This window comes from Rhinopithecus roxellana, chromosome 5 (genome assembly GCF_007565055.1).
Source record: "Rhinopithecus roxellana isolate Shanxi Qingling chromosome 5, ASM756505v1, whole genome shotgun sequence".
Classification (NCBI taxonomy): Eukaryota; Metazoa; Chordata; class Mammalia; order Primates; family Cercopithecidae; genus Rhinopithecus; species Rhinopithecus roxellana.
The window spans coordinates 79,265,769-79,283,470 of NC_044553.1; the positions used below are offsets into that span (position 1 = coordinate 79,265,769).

The 17,702-nt window shown below is 57.4% G+C and overlaps 1 protein-coding gene across 1 annotated transcript in view; it reads left to right on the forward strand.

The window, feature by feature from the left end:
- The first annotated feature begins 2,482 nt into the window (after window positions 1–2,482).
- The window catches only part of CSPG4 (chondroitin sulfate proteoglycan 4), a 39,277-nt gene continuing 24,057 nt past the window's right edge, over window positions 2,483–17,702 (forward strand). Inside the window, exon 1 of the mRNA XM_030931699.1 lies at window positions 2,483–2,655. Within this exon, the coding sequence (XP_030787559.1) occupies window positions 2,568–2,655 (88 nt within the window). The 5' untranslated portion in view covers window positions 2,483–2,567. The remainder of the gene's footprint in view (window positions 2,656–17,702) is intronic.

The window sequence follows — 17,702 nt, forward strand, 5'->3', positions numbered from 1 at the left end:
TACACTTCCCAATGTTGTCAAGAGAGCAGGTGAATGTTTTGTAAACTGGGAAGCCCCAGCAGAGATGCGCCAGCCAGGTTACTGCCGCTGTGCTGGTTGCCGTTATTTTCCAGGCCTGTTTCTCTGCCCAGCTAGCAACAAGGCAGCAGGGGAGGCTCCCAGCTAATCCAGACTTGAATCTCAGCTGTGGGCGGGAGCGCCCTGTCTGGAGGCTCCATAGATATCTGTGTAGGTGGGGAGCAGGGAAGATGGGGAGGGGGAAGGGAAGGGGAGATGGAGCCAGTTCGGATCTTCACCCAAATTTTTGATTCATAGAGCAAAAATCCTTCTGTCTTATTTTTTCATTCCTGAAAAGAAAGCTCTTTCCCTCCAAACACAGTCTTCCAAGCAGATCCCCCAACCCCAGCCCCATAGCTGGTCAGTAATTAGCCCCTAATGAGGACCCGGTGTCCTGCTGACTTGAGGAGAAGGAAAAACAAGGGACAGCCAGGCGCGGTGGCTCACGCCTGTAATCCCAGCACTTTGGGAGACTGAGGCAGGCAGATCACGAGGTCACGAATTCAAGACCAACTTGGTCAACATGGTGAAACCCCGTCTCTACTAAAAATACAAAAATTAGCCTGGCATGGTGGCACACACCTGTAATCCCAGCTACTCTGGAGGCTGAGGCAGGAGAATCCCTTGAACCCGGGAGGTGGAGGTTGCAGTGAGCCAAGATTGCGCCAATACACTCCAGCCTGGGCAACAGGGCCTAGCACAGCCTCCATCCCAGGCCTCCTAGGGCACCTGGAAGGAAGCTCTTAGGTTTGCCAAAATCCCTACAGAACAGCAGCAATTGGTTCCTTAGTCAACTACAACAGGCATTTACTGCACACCTACTGTATGCAGCAGCCTCTGGAGGAGAAAGTTCAAGCTTTACAACAAGGGAGGTGATATGTGTAAAGCTGTATGTAAACCATGACTCACAGGGAATGTGCAGGATGACAGAGGCAGAAGAGAAAGGATAAGCATTTCTTGAGCACCTACTGTATGCCAGGCCCTGGGATAGGGACTTCAGGCACATTGAAGCATTTAATCCTCATTAACCCAATTTTACAAACGAGGAAACTGCCACAGAGAGGTGAGGGGACTTGTTCAAGGTTTGACAGCCAAGTAGAGGAGCTGGGATTCGAACCCAGTTCTCTCTGATTTCAAGACCAATACTCATAACCCCCACACGGACCAGGCACCATCACACCTGAGCACCGTACTTAGGGTCAAAGACCTGGCCCCATTTCTCAGCAGCTATGTAGACTAGCTCCAGTCCCTTAATCTCTTTCAGCCTCAGTTTCTTCATCTGCAAAATAGGCCTCAGTTTTGTTGCAAAGTATGAAGTGCTGTACACATTGTGGGACTGTTACTGGTCAAAGGGAGGAGCTGAGAAGAGGGTGTAAGGTGGGGTTGGGCTGGAGATGGGCTGGCAGCAGACAGACAGAGGGACCTGCATGGAGAAAGTAAACCAAGGCCTGGTAACATTGGGACTGGACAGAGAACAGGCAGAGCCTCTAGGCACCGGAAGCTACAATAACATTGTCCTTCCTCCTGTTTGGGACTAGGCTGATGTTGCTGCCTGGAAGGGAGCCAGCAGAAGGGCCCCAGCCTGAAGCTGTTAGGTAGGAGCTAAATCCAGGGCCAGATTTCCCAGAGGCAGCCTCGGGAAGTTGAAACACCCAGATTCAGGGGTCAGGAGGCCTGGGCTTCTGGCCCCAGATTGGATCTACTTTCCACCTGGAGTCTTGTAAGAGCCATTTTCAGCTTGAGCTGCACTTTCATCCTCCATGCAATGGGAGAGGGGATGCTCATCACCCACCTTGCAAGGTTATTTTGAGGCAAATGTCATGGCGGGACTGAGAATTCTTCGCCCTGTAAGGAAATTCAGACATCTCTCCTTTACAGACAGGGAGACTGAGGTGAGGCCCTTCCAGGTAGAGAAGGTCAGTGTTGCACCCATGGGCAGTGCCCCACAGGACCTCGGGCGGTGCCTCTGGAGTCTGGAGAAGTTCCCAGGGGGCCTCCGAGGCAAAGCAGCCCAAAAGCAGCCTATGGCTGGTGTCTGTCCTTCGTCCTAAGGCTGGATTGTGCCTGTGGATGGGTCTCCTGAACTCCCGCAAAGGCAGAAAGGAGGGAAGTGGGGGCTGGCCCAGCTCATGCCTCCTCCCTGAGGGGGTCTCCCGGGCTTGGCTCTTGGGGCCAGAGTTCAGGGTATCTGGGCCTCTCTATGACTTTGTTCCCAGTCTTTAGGGTAGGGCTGGGGGCTGGCCCAGCTGTAAGGGCCCCCCTCACCCCTGCCCCGGAGAGGAGCAGCCCCGCACGGGCCCTTTAAGAAGGTTGAGGGTGGGGGCAGGTGGGGGAGCCCAAGCCTGAAACCCGAGCGGGCGCGCGGGTCTGCGCCTGCCCCGCCCCCGGAGTTAAGTGCGCGGACACCCGGAGCCGGCCCGCGCCCAGGAGCAGAGCCGCTGGCTCCACTCAGCTCCCAGCTTCCAGGACTCCGCTGGCTCCTCGCAAGTCCTGCCGCCCAGCCCGCCAGGATGCAGTCGGGGCGGCGGCCCCCACCTCCAGCCCCCGCCCTGGCCTTGGCTTTGACCCTGGCTATGTTGGCCAGACTTGCATCCACCGGTGAGTGAGGGTCCTGAGACCCCGACCCAACCTGGCAGAACTAGAGGGGTTCCTCCGGGAGGGAAAAACTACAGGAGGAGCCAGAAGTGGCCCATAGATCGGGAGTCAAGCAGGCTGCACTTCTCCCACCACTGGCTGGGGTCGCCAGGGGTTCAATCCTGGGGTGGACACAGGACCCCGCTATCTCAAATTATGGGGTTTCTAGCTAGCCAAGGCTGTCCAGTTAGGGGCAGGGACAGGCACCCCAGGCATGGATTGTCTAGGGTGTGGCTTTGCCCGTTTGGATTGTCGGAGACACCAGTGGGGCCACCCCAATGCTGGGCAGGCTTTGTTTGCCAGGCAAGTTTGGGGTGACTATGTTGGGGTCCAAAGGGACCCGGCGACAGTGATAAGTGGGTCCTCCAGCCTCAGATGCCCCGGGCCAGGAACGGGGAGAACAAGGCAGGAAACGAGGAAGGAGCCACCCTGCCCTCCCCTGTGAGGAGCCCCCACACACACCCCTCCAGCTGCCCCCCAGCTCTGCCCCTTCTCCCCTCCCTTTGCTCCTGTTCAGATCTGTCTGTCTATCGGCCACCTCCCCTCTTCCTTCTCTCCTCCTCTTCCTCCTCCTGTTGGTGACAGGCAGGACCCCCCACCCACCACCCACTCTCAGCCTCCTAGAGGCAGAGCCGGTGCCCCTCAGATACACTGTGCCCCAGCGGGGGCTTGTCCTACAGATAGCCCTGGACCACCCCCTGCCACACCTCCTCATCCCAGCACTGATGCCTGACCCAGCAGAGGCTGAATGGAAGCTTGCTTTCAGAGAAGTGCTGGGATATATCCCCTCTCTGTCTCGATGCCAGAAACCCCACCATGACAGCATTCTTCCTTCAGCGAAGGCAGCTCTACTTATGCCATAGGAACTGTGGCCTTAGGGCCCATCCATCATCACTACCCATGTGTGATTCAGTGCTTCAGCTACACCTTCGAGATCATTCCCAAGAGAAGCATGGAGTCAAGGAAGGGCCTGAGTCTCCTTCACAAGGGCCCAGGCCACACCCTTCTCCCCTTCAGATGGAGAAGCCAGCTCTAAAAGAGGTCATCACATGGTTCCCAGAAGGGAAGTGAGTCAAGGGAGGACCCCCCGGGGTGAATCAGGGCTGGATCCCCAGGCTCCCTGTTCCTGCAGGGACTGGATCCCCTGAGATCTCAGGGCCTGAGGGATGGGCTGGGCGGCCAGGGAGATGGGAAGGGAGCATCCAAGGTGACCAGGGCAGTCAGCTCATCCAGGCCCCAGCCTCCAGCCAAGGAGGGATTCCAGTACCCCCACCTCCTTGCACTTCAACTGAGAGCCATTCTCAAATACCTTCTTAGCCCTGACAGCATGCAGGCATGGTGCTAGGCTCTCAGGGGCACAGGATATTGAGAGACTGAACTGAGACTCATTCAGGAGGCAGAAAGGCAAATTAAATCTCAAACAGCAAATATCTGGATGAAAAGTACAGAGGGGAGAAAATCAGGGGCAAGCTGGGGTGGGACACAGGTGGTCCTCAAACCAAGCCTTGGTGGATGGGAAGGGAGTCAGTCCTCCAGGCAGGGGCACTGACTCAGAGCCACGGAGGTGGGTGTAAGCAGAGGGGTGTTGAGATAGGAAGGCCAGCAGCCTGACTGGGAGGCATATTTCATGCATAGGCCAGGGAGAACCACTGGGCTGGGGCACAGAAGCCTTAAATGGCAAAATGAAGCCCACGGCCTTATGCCCTATTGCAGAGGAGATGCCACCAGGGTTTTAGGGCAAGAAAGCAGCATGGTGCTGTGGGGTTTTATAAAGTTACACCACCCCCTGCCTTTAGGAGGACTCAGAAATGAGGAGGGGGTGGGAGAGCTCCTGTCCAGCAGCCCATCTCTGTCACCACTCCTGGTCCAGCTCCCTGTCCTGATTTCTGCAGTAGGGGCAGCTCCTGCCTGAGGGAGGCGTCCCTCTCACCCCTCCCGGATGCCCCTGGCTACAAAGGCCCTTGTCCTCCCGTATCCGAGTGAGGCATGCTGGGAGGCTCTCCCTCCACTCATCAACATTTGAGGTATCTGGGTCAGGGGGCCTGGCAGTCAGCACCCTAGAGGCCATCTGGACCAATCTTCCACTTGTATAGAGAGGGAAACTGAGGCTCCAGAGAGGAAGAAAAGTACTCTGAGTTCCACCAAGAACCCCAGCAGCCCAGGAAGAGCCCCCAGCCCTGCTTTGAGGGTGCTCCCAGCCTGCGTGGGGGCCTGGGTTTGGGCCACTGTGACAGTGTGGATGACAGATGCAGTGTCCAGCTCCTTCTGAGCTGTGTGGGAGGCCCCAGCAGAGAGCCAGGCATCAGGGGAGACTGGATTTGAGCCGATACTGGAAGGACAGGCAGAGAAGGAAGGAGATGATATTCTAGTTGGGGGGTCACAGTGAGCACAGGGCAGGCAGGGATGGTGGCTCCCACACCTCTTCCCTGGCATCGCTGACTTTGAAAGGCAGAATGTGAGGGGTTGAAGTGGGACCCAGGTGGGGGAGTACCTGGCAGGGAGGGCTTGTGTGTTACCTGGGTGGGAACTCAGGATTGATGGGGGTATCTTAGCATGCAGGGCCGCAGGGACACCAGGTACAAGAAATTGAAGCAGAGTAGATCCTGCTGCCTCTGAGGATGGCTTGAGGGGACCAATGGTGCTCGGGACAGGCACTAAGACTTGTGTGCCGCCCCAGGCCTCTGGAGCAGGCCGGGGCCCAGTGGCCAGCGCCCTTGGCCCAGCCCACCTGGACTCGAGAAAAACTGTTCTAGAGCCAAGTGTAACGGAGCCTCCCTCCCTACGCCTGCCCGCCCAGGCAGGACAAGAAGGGCCTTTTAGTGCTGCCCGCCTTGGGGGACCTGGGTGGACCACGCCAGGTGGGCCAGGCGGCTGTCGATGATGGCAGGAGGGGAGTGGGGGGTGTGTGGAGCTCGTGGAGGAAGTGTATAGGCTATGTCTGGGAACTGGGCGTGCTGCCCAGGAGAGACGGGCAGGGGAGGGGGAGTTGGAAATAGCCCTGATGTCCACACTTACTGGCGCACACAGATGTGGGCACACACACGTGCACACGGCCACTATCACAGACCTGGACAAGGTGGCCAGAACCAGGAGCCCAGGACAGAGGCTACTGCCTCTGTCTCCAAGTTCCCTACCTTAAAGACCTGGGCCAGTGGCGCTTACAGGGAAGGAAGTGAGCACAGGATGGGGACAGGGGTGCCACCTGAGCTGTATCTTCTATTCAAGGCCAGGAGCAAATGAACAAGAGGTCTGTGGTCTGGGACTGGAACCTGGTCCCTCCCTGGTCCCTCTGCTCCTTCACTGCCTTTCCCCCTGACTCCCGCCCCGTCCAGCTGTCCTCTTGCCTCCAACATGCCCTCCTCCCCAGCATATGTCAGTTCAATAGAGCCTTCTAGAGCTAAGACTCTTCCTCCAGCTGCAGGCTTAGGGCAGGTTTCAAATTTACTGTATTACCATTCCTACTGAGTTTGTATGAGGAGTTTTTTAAGGAACTGAATTTGTATGAACAATTTTGTGCTTGGCTCCTCTGTGGGGCAAGGGTTCCTAGCTCTCTCCGCTTCCCTGGAGGGTCCGTAACTCCAAATGGGAGAGGATAGAGCTGTCTTATTGCTGCTTTCTTACCTCCAGGGAAACCCCATAGTGCACACTAACCATGTTGTTAGTCCTGCAGCCCCACAACAGCCCTGCAGGTCAGGAAACAGTCACTGCAGCCTCAACCTCCCAAGCTCAAGCGATCTCCCCACCTCAGCCTCCTGAGTAGCTGGGACCTCAGGCATGTGCCACCACACCAGGGTAATTATCTTTTTAGAGATAAGGTCTCGTTCTCACTATGTTGCCCAGGCTGGTCTCGAACTCCTGGACTCAAGCAAGCCTCCTACCTGGGCCTCCCAAAGTGCTGGGATTACAGGTGTGAGCCACCATATCTGTCCAACATTCCCATTTTACAGATGAGAAAACTGAGGCTCAGAGAAAAGCAGGGACTGCCTCAGGTCTCTCTCTGGGCACACAGGCCATGGCGTTCTCACCCCAACAGCAGCGAGCTTCCCCACATCAGGCCAGGTGGACAGCCACTCATCAGTTGGCTCAGGCCCCATTACGGGAAAGAGAGAAGTCTGCAGGGACAGGCAGCTCCCTGAGGACTCCAGATGTTTGTTCCTGTCTCCCCATCCCCCACCAGCCAGCGTTTTCTCCTTCTCCAAAGCCTCCCCACTTTCTCACAGCCTAAGCAAATCCCCTTCAAAAAAGCCCCCACCAAAAGCTGGGGTTGCCAATGAAGCCACATTTGTCTCTGATGTAGGGTCATAGCTGTAGGGCTGCCATCAAAGTGGCCTGGTGACAGGGGTGGGCCCCGTCAGGAACAGTGCCCGTCCTGTTGAGCATTCCTGCCTCACGCTCAGCTCCTCCCCACGCCCATGCCGCTCCCAGCCTGTGGAGGAGCCCGCCGGCTCTGCCAGCCTTGGCGTGCGTTAGTCAGGCCTCCAGCCATTGCTCCTGCTTCAACACTTCAGTGTGTGGATCTCCCGTGGCCTAAGGTTGAGGTGTGTCAGTGAGGCTGTCTCCCTTCCCGGAACTTACTGCAGAAACCCCTGACCCCAGACCAGCCCCCAGTGGATCCTGGGGAAACCCGGGCTCAGAGAGAGAAGCCTCCTTGTTCAGAGTCACACAGTGAGTCCTCAGCAGATTAGGGGGTGGGCTCCCTACTCTTTCTCCCCGCTTTGGGCGGTAGCTTCACCCTCAGGACCAGCAGCTCCCCGGGAGCACAAATCCCACCTGCTTTGCTCAGGGGTCTCCCCCATTGTAGGGCTCACAGCCTGGCCCCCAGAGGGGTGTAGAGACCACTGAGCCAACCAGGGATTTTCCAGCTGTGCTCCAACACATCCCAGGGCTTTCCAGCTGAGCCAGCCCGGAGGCAGCTGAGCTTGGGAATATGGGATGCTTGCCCCACCCCAATTCATGCAGAGCCGCATGAATTCTTGGGTTCCAAGAAGATTGGTAGTAAGGGCCCTTGGAAGATGTCCTTCCCCGAGTCTGGGAGACTGGAGGCCGGGAGCAGAAGGCGTCTCAGCTTCCTCACAGCAGGCCTGGGGCTGTGTGGCCTTTCCTGCCCCAGCTTCCTGCTCCTGCCCCTGCCTGCTGGCCCTCCCACCACACTGGCTGAGTGTCCCTTATCTGAAACACTGGGGACCTGAAGTGTTTGAGATTTAGGAATTTTTTGGCTTTTGGAATATTTGTTATATATAATGAGATATTTTGAAGATGGGACCCAAGTCTAAACATGAAATTGATTTATGTTTCATATACACCTCATACACATAGGCTGAAGGTAACATTATAGACTTTTTTAAAGAATTTTTTGCCTGAGAGAAATTTATGTTAAGTTCTTATGTGTGGAGGCCAGGTGTGGTGGCTCACGCCTATAATCCCAACACTTTGGAAGGCTGAGGTGGGTGGGTCACCTGAGCTCAGGAGTTCGAGACCAGCCTGGTCAACATGGTGAAACCCTGTCTCTACTAAAAATACAAAAATTAGCTGGGTGTGCTGGCGGTGCCTATAATCCCAGCTACTCGAGAGACTGAGGCATGAGAATCACTTGAACTTGGGAGACAGATGTTACAGTGAGTTAAGATCGCGTCACTGCACTCCAGCCTGGGCAACAGAGTGAGTGAGGGTTCATCTAAAAAAAAAAGTTCTTATGTGTGGGATTTTCCACTGGTGGCATCCTGTTGGCACTCAAAAATTTAAGGGCATTTGGATTTTGAATTTTCAGATTAGGGATGCTCAACTGTGTTACACTATGTCTTTCTCTCCTCAAATATATCATCCTTCCTGGTCAAGGTGATCCTGTGTCCCACGGACTGGCTGATGAGGTAGAACTAGGCCATCAGATAATAACCCATAACGGCTGGCACCCTTCCACTTCTGCTCAAGCTGCTCCATGCAACCGGCCTTCCCTTTCCTCATCCTCCAGGGCTCAGCTCCAGTATCGCCACCCCCAGGAGCCTGTTCTAACCACAGATTGCTCTGAGACCCATGACCTGGACTGTGCCTCTCCTGGGGCCCTGCCCTCCATCTCTGTGGGGTGACAGGCCTTTCTTCCCCCACCCTCACCTGGCCTCTGTCCCTGGTCCATGACCTTCTTCAGCCTGACACCCAGTGTCTCTACTAAAAATATAAAAATTAGCTGGGCGTGCTGGCGATGCCTGTAATCCCAGCTACTCGGGAGACTGAGGCATGAGAATCACTTGAACCTGGGAGGCAGATGTTACAGTGAGCTAAGGTCGCGTCACTGCACTCCAGCCTGGGCGACAGAGTGAGTGAGGGTTCATCTAAAAAAAAAAGTTCTTATGTGTGTGCATACACACACACGCTTACATACACACACACTCACACACTCACACACATACACACACTGTCACACTCACACAACACACTCATATACTCACATACACACACACTCACACACACACACACATACACACACACACACTCATACACTCACATACACACACTCACACACACACACATACACACTCACACACACACACACAGTGTTGCTCAGCAGGCAAGGAGTGTCCCACCCCTGAGCCAGCAGCCCCAGGGAAAACCCCCAACTCAGGACACAGTGCCTCGTCCCACCGCCAGGGCAGGCCCTCTGGCCTGGGCCAGTCCACTCTCTGGGGAGATAGAGGGGGCTGGGGAGAGGAGACCAACTTCCGTTCCCACCTAAGAGCAGCCCCTTCCCCCACCCACATTTCAGGAAGGGGCAGCTATAAATACCAGTAGGACCAGGACACTGATTCCCACGACACCCGCTTCTCCCTGCCCCTTCCCTATGCACAGCGGCTGGGGCCAGACCAGCTCTCCTGCAGCTGGAGGCCACCCAGGCAGGCCTGAGGCCTAGCCACACACACACACATACACGAGACAGACACATACACACACACACACATACATATAGACAGAGACACAGACACAGAGACATAGACACACACACACATACACATAGAGACAGACACATACACACACAGACATACACACACACACACATACACATAGAGACAGACACATACACATACACACACAGACACACACACACACAGACACATAGACAGAGACACGGACACAGAAACATAGACACGGACACACGCACACACATACACAGACAGACACACACACAGATACATAGAGACACAGACACATACACACACAGACACACGCACATAGAGATACAGACACATATGCACACAGACACACAGAGACATAGACACACATACACACACAGACATAGACACACATACACACACAGACATACATAGACACAGACACGCACAAACGCATACACACAGCGACACAGACACGCACATACATAGACACACAGACACTCATACGCACACACACATGCACATGGACACACACACAGACATACACAGACATGCACACAGACACACACAGAGACACAGACACACATACACACACTCTTACTTCCCACCCTGGCCAAGGAAGGAGCAAATCACCCTTTCTGGGAGTCTGCGGGCAGCTGAGAGGGAGCTCCTCCTCTGACCCTCAGCCCTGACCCAGGCCCCACCTCTCCCTCCTCTGAGTGCTGAGCTGTGGGAACCCATACAGGGAAGCGGGAGGCCAGGCACAGGTGGTAAAACACGGCATTAGAGGGCTCAGATTGAATTCCAGCCCTCACACTCCATGCCTGACCTTGGGCAAGTGACTCTGTCTTTCTGAGCCTCAGTTTTCTCCTCTATAAAATGGGGATAAATAATTTCGACCTCTTACGTGTTGTGAGAATTAAGCAAGACACTGCCTGGAATCAGTGCTCAGTGGCGTCTGCTCCTGAGGCTGCAGTCACTCTGCTATTAGCATCTTCTTCCCAGGGTGGAGCGGCCCAGCCACATGGGGCTTCTGCTTAGGAATCTTTAAGGAAGGTTCCGAGGCAAAGGCTTGGAGGAGGTGGCCCTGTGAGTCTGTGTGGGACCAGGTGACGTGGAAAAGGAGAGGTGGGCTCTTGAGGGGGGATCAGCCAGTGGCTGCCTTCCAACCCAGGACCCTTCAGAAGGTGGGAGGGGCTGAGGAACTGCATCTGTCTGGCTCACTGGGCTGAGGCCCACACCCTTCTCCCAGTGCTAGAAGAACTGGGGACAGCCCTTCCCTGGCCCTCCCCAGGGCCTGTTTCTCCCAAGCCTAGCAGCCCCTAGGATGGAGCTCACTGGGCCGGGGCACAGCAGGAACCCCTGGTCCCCAGAGCAGGTGGGTGGGGAGAAGAGAATGAGCAGGCACCAGGACCTTTTATGGGATGGGGGACTCTAGAAGCCTGTCTTTTCTCTGTTCTCTACCAGCCGCACGCGAGTCCCTCTCTTGAGGTGGGGGCTGGAGGCCAGGGCCCAGGGACGCAAGACAGCTCACCTGCCAGAGTCACCATGGTGCTCTTACCAGCACTCATGATATAAGCAGTGGTGGCTGCATCACGAGGAGCAGAAATCCAGACTGAGGGGAAGGGACAGCCCTCTCCGCTCTGGGCTGCTAGGACCCCTCAGGGGTATGGGTGTATGTGTGAGCTCAGCGTAGGGGGAGGTGTGGGGAGGTGACTGAAGTGACTGCAGAGCAGGGTGTGCAGCTCAGGGCAGGGACACTGGAGGGACCCCGGACAGGAGCTGGCCCATGCCTGAGCCCCCAGGCCGAGATCCCATTGTGCAGGCCCCGACTGCCTTCACCCCCATAGTGGTGACTCTTCTCCACAGACCCCTGGGCAGGGCCTGGCCAGGCCCCCCACCCACATGTGCTAATGGAATCCAGGTGGCTGCTCCCGGCCGAGGTTCCATCTCTGAGCATCTGGGGCCCATGTGCTTCTGGCCACTCATCTGGAGCCTGGCTGAGCCCCTCCAGGGGTGGGTACTCAGACGGAGTCTGTCCCTCCAACTGTGGACAGCCCTGGAGTTGGGGAGATATTGTAAAGACCTCAGCCAGCTGGCTGATGGTGCCATAGCCCTTGGGCTTCCTGGCCCTGCTGTGTGGCCTTGGGGAGACCCCGGCCCTATCTGGGCCTCTGAGTGGAATCTTCAGTCTCCTTGGTCAGCTCTAAATTCTGCACTTAAGCCTCTTGGGAACAGGACAGGGAGCTCTGCCTCTATCTAGAGAGAGCCAGCTGCTTGTCCTGGGCCAAGCAGCAAGGCAGGCTAGGCCTGGAGTGGGGCTGAGAAGCAGCCAGCCTGCCAGGGCTCCCTGGCATTGGAAAGCCGCTTTCCTAAGTTGGCATGGAGCCCCGGGGCTCCCCCCGGGATGACAGCAGCGGCTCCTCTCCACCCCCGGTTCCCATCTTCCACCCCCTGGCCCCAGCCCCGCCCTGCCAAAAATAAACCCAGACCACCCCATCTTGTACCAGCCAGACCCACCCAGCGCCTCCAGAGCCAATTGAGTCACCACTCAGAGCTGCTCCTTTTTTAACTGTCTGAGTCACTGCTTGTGGCTCCATGACACATGCCCCAGGCTACAGTTACCCCACAGCCCCCTAGAAGCGCAGCCAAGGGAGGGGTCTGAGTAGAGGCTGGCAGCAAGAGTGAGTCCAGGCCATAGCCTTAGCTTCTGAGCCCTCCAGGCCTAGGGAACTCATCCCATAACAAGCCAGAGACCAGACCTGTCCCTCAAGATCCTGGCATGAGGTCCTGGCTATGCCCAAGACCGCCCTTGGGGATCTTGGTGACAAGGTCAATCTGGGCTCTGCCCCACCGCATTGTGTTGCCTCCAACAGGGCCTGGGCCTCCCCTGCAGGACTGCCAGGAATAGAGGGTCTCCAGGCCCTGGACCCTGGGGGCTGGGGGTGGGCGAGGCCTGGCCTTCTGGGGTGAAGGCCACAGAGACACCTGCTTCTTCCCTCCTCACCGGCTCTACCCAGACTCTGACCATGCTGCCTGGAGCACCATGAAGACTTTCTATGGGACAGAAGCCACACTTCAGTCTCCACTCACGGCTTCTGTCTGCCCCTGCCAAGGGTCATCCGGGCTGCAGAGCTTTCCCCTGTCTCTCTGTCCGCCCCGCATCCCGCTCTCTCCATCTCTGTCCCTTCCCACCCCTGGCTCTGGTTCCTCCATCTCTTTCCGTCTGTCTTTCCCACTGTCTCTCTGTCTGCCCATCTCTCCAGTCCTGCTCTGTTCTCCTTCCCTTCTCCTTTACCCGGTTCCAGTTCGTGGCAGTCAGTGTGCTCCCTGCTGCCAGCACCCCACCCCTCCCCAGTGCCCTCTCTGCCTTCTCAGTAGACATAACAGACCCTCACCTCCTCCCATTCCCACAAGGGACTCTGGGCCCAGGGACCAATCCTGAGAAATGTTCCGCCCCCTCACCAGGTCCTCCCCTGCCCGAAAGTGCAGGCTACATCCTGTCCCAGGGAGTGTCAGGATCCCACAGGCACTTCCTTGGGAGTTGAGAAAGGCAGGCAGGGGGGCCTGGGAATGGCCCCACCTCCCAGCCAAGCCAGAGCAGGGGCCCAAAAGCCTCAAACCCCATCCGTCTCCTGTCTGTGGCTGTGGCCTCCGGCTATAAATAGGGGCTCGGATTCTATTTTCTTTAAAAACAAGCACCAGACTGTCACCACAGGCCCAGAAAAGCAGTCTCTGGCTGTGACAGTCCCTCCAGCCCTTCCAGGCCATTGTGTCTAGTCCTCTGCCTCAGCCCTGGGGCCCTGGAGGGCAGAGGAGGCCTGGAAAGGAGCCTAGAGGTAAGACAAGGTGGGGAGGGCTGGGGCGAGCTCCCAGAGGCAGCCCTTCCCTCCTTTCCTCCCACCTCCTGTCCCCAAGCAAGGTCAGTCTTGTCCTCAAAGCTCATAGTGTAAATGGAGAGAGGTGACAACAGCACAGCCCCCTGGGCCACAGCGAGTGTGTTTGCACCCCAAGGACAAAGAAGGTGCTTTGGACTTTTTTCCTGAAAGAGCATGAGGACAGTTCACAGGCGGACAGGAGAGAAGAGCTGGCCCGGCAGCTAGGCCCATCCTGAGCGAAGGCAGCAGGCGGGCCCTGCTAGGTGTGTGCAGAAGCAGTGCAGGGTCTAGTGAGGCAGAGGCGTGAAGTGTCCGTGAAAGAGAGCAGGAGACTCTGGCAGGCAGAGTCGAGGGCACCCTGGCCTTCAGTGGCCCCCGGGGGTGGGGGCCTGACCCTGGAGCAGTGGGAGCCACCAAAGACTTCCAGGCAAGGGAGGCTGAGGGAGCAGCTTTCAGTTTGGGTTAACTGGGGCTGCTATTAGCAAAGGGAGGCAGGAGATTCATTAGGCCAGACCAAGGACAGTGGTCAAACACCTTATGGATGGACCAGGGAGCAAGAGAGCAAGAGAGTGAGATGAATTTGAAGCAGAATTAGGAGTCTGGATGGATGGAACCTGAGTGTTAGTAAGCAGTGGCTATGGGGAGGGAGGAGGAGGAGAGTCCAGCGCGACCCTCAGATGTCTACTCAACAACTGGTGGACAGTTGGGCCTTCACAGGGCTGGGGAGCAGGCTGTAGGGGAGAGGACACTGAGTCCTCCTTGCTTTGGGTGGGGTTGGGCTTGGGGGTTCTTATGGGTGTTCCTGGCGTGGACATCTGAGGGATACTGGCAGTGGGCCGGAAGCTCTGGAGAGTTGGTGCCAGTGAGAGAGACATGGTGCATCAGCAAAGAGCTGGGCCTGGGGCCGGGAGAGAAAAGGAGGGCTAGGGGGAGTGTGGTGGCGGTGGGCACAGCTCCAGGGGGGCCCACAGGCTGTAGGCTTCCAGGCAGTTGACAGGTGGTGGTGCTAGGCAGGAACCTATTCCAGGAGGAGCCAGGCCTGCCTGGGAAGAGAGGTCTCAGTCTCGGAATCTCTGATGGGCCTGGTTAGCCCAGAGGTCCACTAGCAAGGACACTGAGGTTTCCTGGTGCACCCTCCCAGCAACGCCCTCCCGATGGAGCACGACCAGTGCCCGGGCCTGCTGTGGTGGGACAGCTCTGCCTGATAGAAAACCCCTCACACAGGCCAAATGCCACCTCATTTGATCCTTTCATTCCCTTAGATACTGATGTCACCTCCCTCATCACAGGTCCGTGGGCCTCCTGGCTGCACACATGCCCTGGGCAGGGGATATGGGCCCTGGTCCTGTCCTCAAGAGCTTCCAGTCTGGCCGGACCTGTGGCCATTTAGGCCAGAGGTGGCTCTACTGTACCCACAGTAGTGGCCACACCTCTTGCCAGTCTGCTGGGCTGGTCAGAGGCCAGATCTGGGTCCCTCTATCCAGGTCCCCTTTTACAGATGAGGACACTGAGGCCAGGGAAAGCATGGAAGCACATGGCTCTGAGCCCTGTGTGTGGGCTGGGGGTGTGAGTCCTGACCTAGGCATCTGCCCTGTATTCAGACAGGGGAACTGAGGAGGAGGCACACAAGCTACTGTGCACAAGTTGTGCCACCAGATTTCAGGTCCAGGCAGCCATCCAGACCCACAGTCACTGTTTCCTCTGTTCTTCCCCCACCCCAACTCACACTCACTATCTCCAGACCCAGCCTGCCAGGCTGGGGAAGCCCCGAGACGCCGCCCCAACATCCCTGTCTTTGGCGGTTTCTGCTGCCAGAGCCGAGGGGAGACTCAGAGGTGAGCCATGGGCTGCCTGGTCCTGGATGCAGCCCAGGAGAGAACCTGGCCCTCAGCCTCCTGGGGGCAGCTCCCACCCAGACCCCCTGCCTCTCCACCCTCCTCCCGGACCTCCAAGTCCGCAGTGGGCAGGGCTGGCACTTATCACTGACTTCTAGTCTGAGTCATCCCCCACCAGCCCCTGCAGAAGGGCCCTCCCCATTCAGCCAGCCCCAGAGCCAGAGAGGCAGAGCTGCCAAACCTTCCAGGAGAACAGATGCCTCCCTCCCCTCCTCGCTGCCCCCTCCACCCGGCCCTGACAGAAGAGCCCCAGGGGACAAGAGGGAAAGAGTGTGTCTTCCCCAGGCTGGGGTCCAGCTCTCACACCCTCCTCCCACCGGGGCCCTTGGCAGATGCTCCACTTCCGATTCACAGGCAGCAAGTAAACCCACCACGCCTCTCTGGGTACACACACGGTGCATGTGCCCTGCCGACACCCACAGCCCCCAGCTCTGGAGCCACACCCACAGGAGCTTAAGTGCCAGCCCTGCCGCTGCTCCACAGGCTAGCACAGAGGACTGCCCTCTCCGAGCCTCAGTTTCCTCACCTGTAAAATGGGAGATGCCTCCCAGGAGCCTGCTGGGCCTCAAGGGGCTGGGCAGGCCCAGTGCCAAGTGAGGGTCCTTCACTCTTCTCTTCCCTGCCAGAAACCTTACCCCAGCCTGGGTCCACTGAGGTGAGGGTCCCAGATCCGCTAGGGCCAGGAAAGTGGGGAGAAAGGAGGTTACGGAAGGGGCCTGGAAACCCACCCATCTCCCTGTACAAGGGGGAAAATTATAAGGGAGGGAAAAGCCTCTTGGAACCACTCCCCACCGCAGCCACCCCACCCTCCTCGCCTGAAGCCTGGGGAGCAGCAGGGTCTCCACAAAGACACCATTGAGGCCCCGCTTCCTCCTCCCCCGGCCCAGCCCTCCAGCCTGGGTGGACTCTGGGCTGCTGCTTCCCTCAAAACCTCTCATTTCCCCTCCTGCTTCCTCTGTGCTCCACTAGGCCCCAGGGTTGGGACATGTGGCTGGGAGCCCAGGGTGCGGCCCCCTATCAGACTCTGTGGACCAAGCTCAGCTTCTCCCACCCCACCTGCCCCTGCTTCCACTCTTCTTCCAGACGGGTTCCCTCAACTGGAAATGTTCCCCAGTACATGCCCCTCCAGGTGGGTGACTCAAAGCACTTGGTTAGAGGACGGCATCTGAGGCCAGTGACCAGGGTCAGGGCCCAGCCAATAGCTGAGGAAACTGTTTTCCTCCCTGGCCTCCTTGGCCTTGCAAGGGACTGGAAAGGCAACTAAACAGAAGGTCAGCTGACCTGAGTGTGTGTCTCTTGGTTCAAGAGTTCTTGGTGCTGCCCTGACCCCAACAGAGGTCTCTGCAGCATTTAGATATGGAGGCAGTCACCTGAGCAGGTGCCTAGCACTACAGCGCCCCACTGGGATAAAGCAGTGTCTTCTGAGAGGATGGCTGCTGTTGTAAGCTCCATGGGATTTGGAACTAACCTACTGTTGTCCACATTTCAGTAGCTCATGGGACAGGAGAGGAGCAGGCAGTCCATGGGCCATGAGAATGGCCCTGGGTGGTAGAATCCCAGTCTGGAAGTAGCCAGGAAGAGTGGCTAATGGACAGTGAGCCCTGTGGGGTCTGCAGGTGTGTGAGTGTCTCCCAGGCAGCCCACCCCGGCCAGTGATGAGCCATCTAGCCTGAGCCCTGGTGACCCCAATGTCATCACTGGGCAGGTTATGTGGTCCCCTTAGTCTGACCTTAAGTCTCCCCTGTAACCTACCCCCTTGTTACCCTCAGAGTAACAGGTTGGGGGAAGGCGATAGTTCAGTGTGGGTGGCTGAGCCTTGGGGGGTCTGCCGGGAGGAGGTTTGAGAGGGGCTGGCACCTGAGTAGGCACACCAGACAGCTTCTCCCCTGCCTGAGGAGCCCAGGGAGACCAATGTGCTGGGGAGGGAGCCTCCAGTTATGGCTCAGTATCCAGGGCCCACAGTGGGGCCAGACCGTGGACTCAGCACCGCCCCCTCCTTGCTTGCCTTGCCACCATACACGTGTGTACACGTGACACTGACCCACACTCCTGCACACACACTCGCCCACGTCCCGCCTGCCGGCTTGGAAGTAGATTGCTGGCAGAAGAAAAATCGAGGAGTCCCTTGGAGGTGCAAGGGGAGGGGAACTGACCTGAGGCCTAGAGGGCCAGGTGACCTCAGGGAGGGTCTGCTGCTGGGGAAGCGCACCTGGCCTGTCGATGATCTCACATAGCCGGCATTCAGCCCCAAGGTGGGCCACGACCCCACCCCCACCCCACCACACACACACACACCCATGAAGGGAGATAGAGAGCCCTTCATCAGACCTTGGCCCTCCCAGAGTATCCCATCCCAC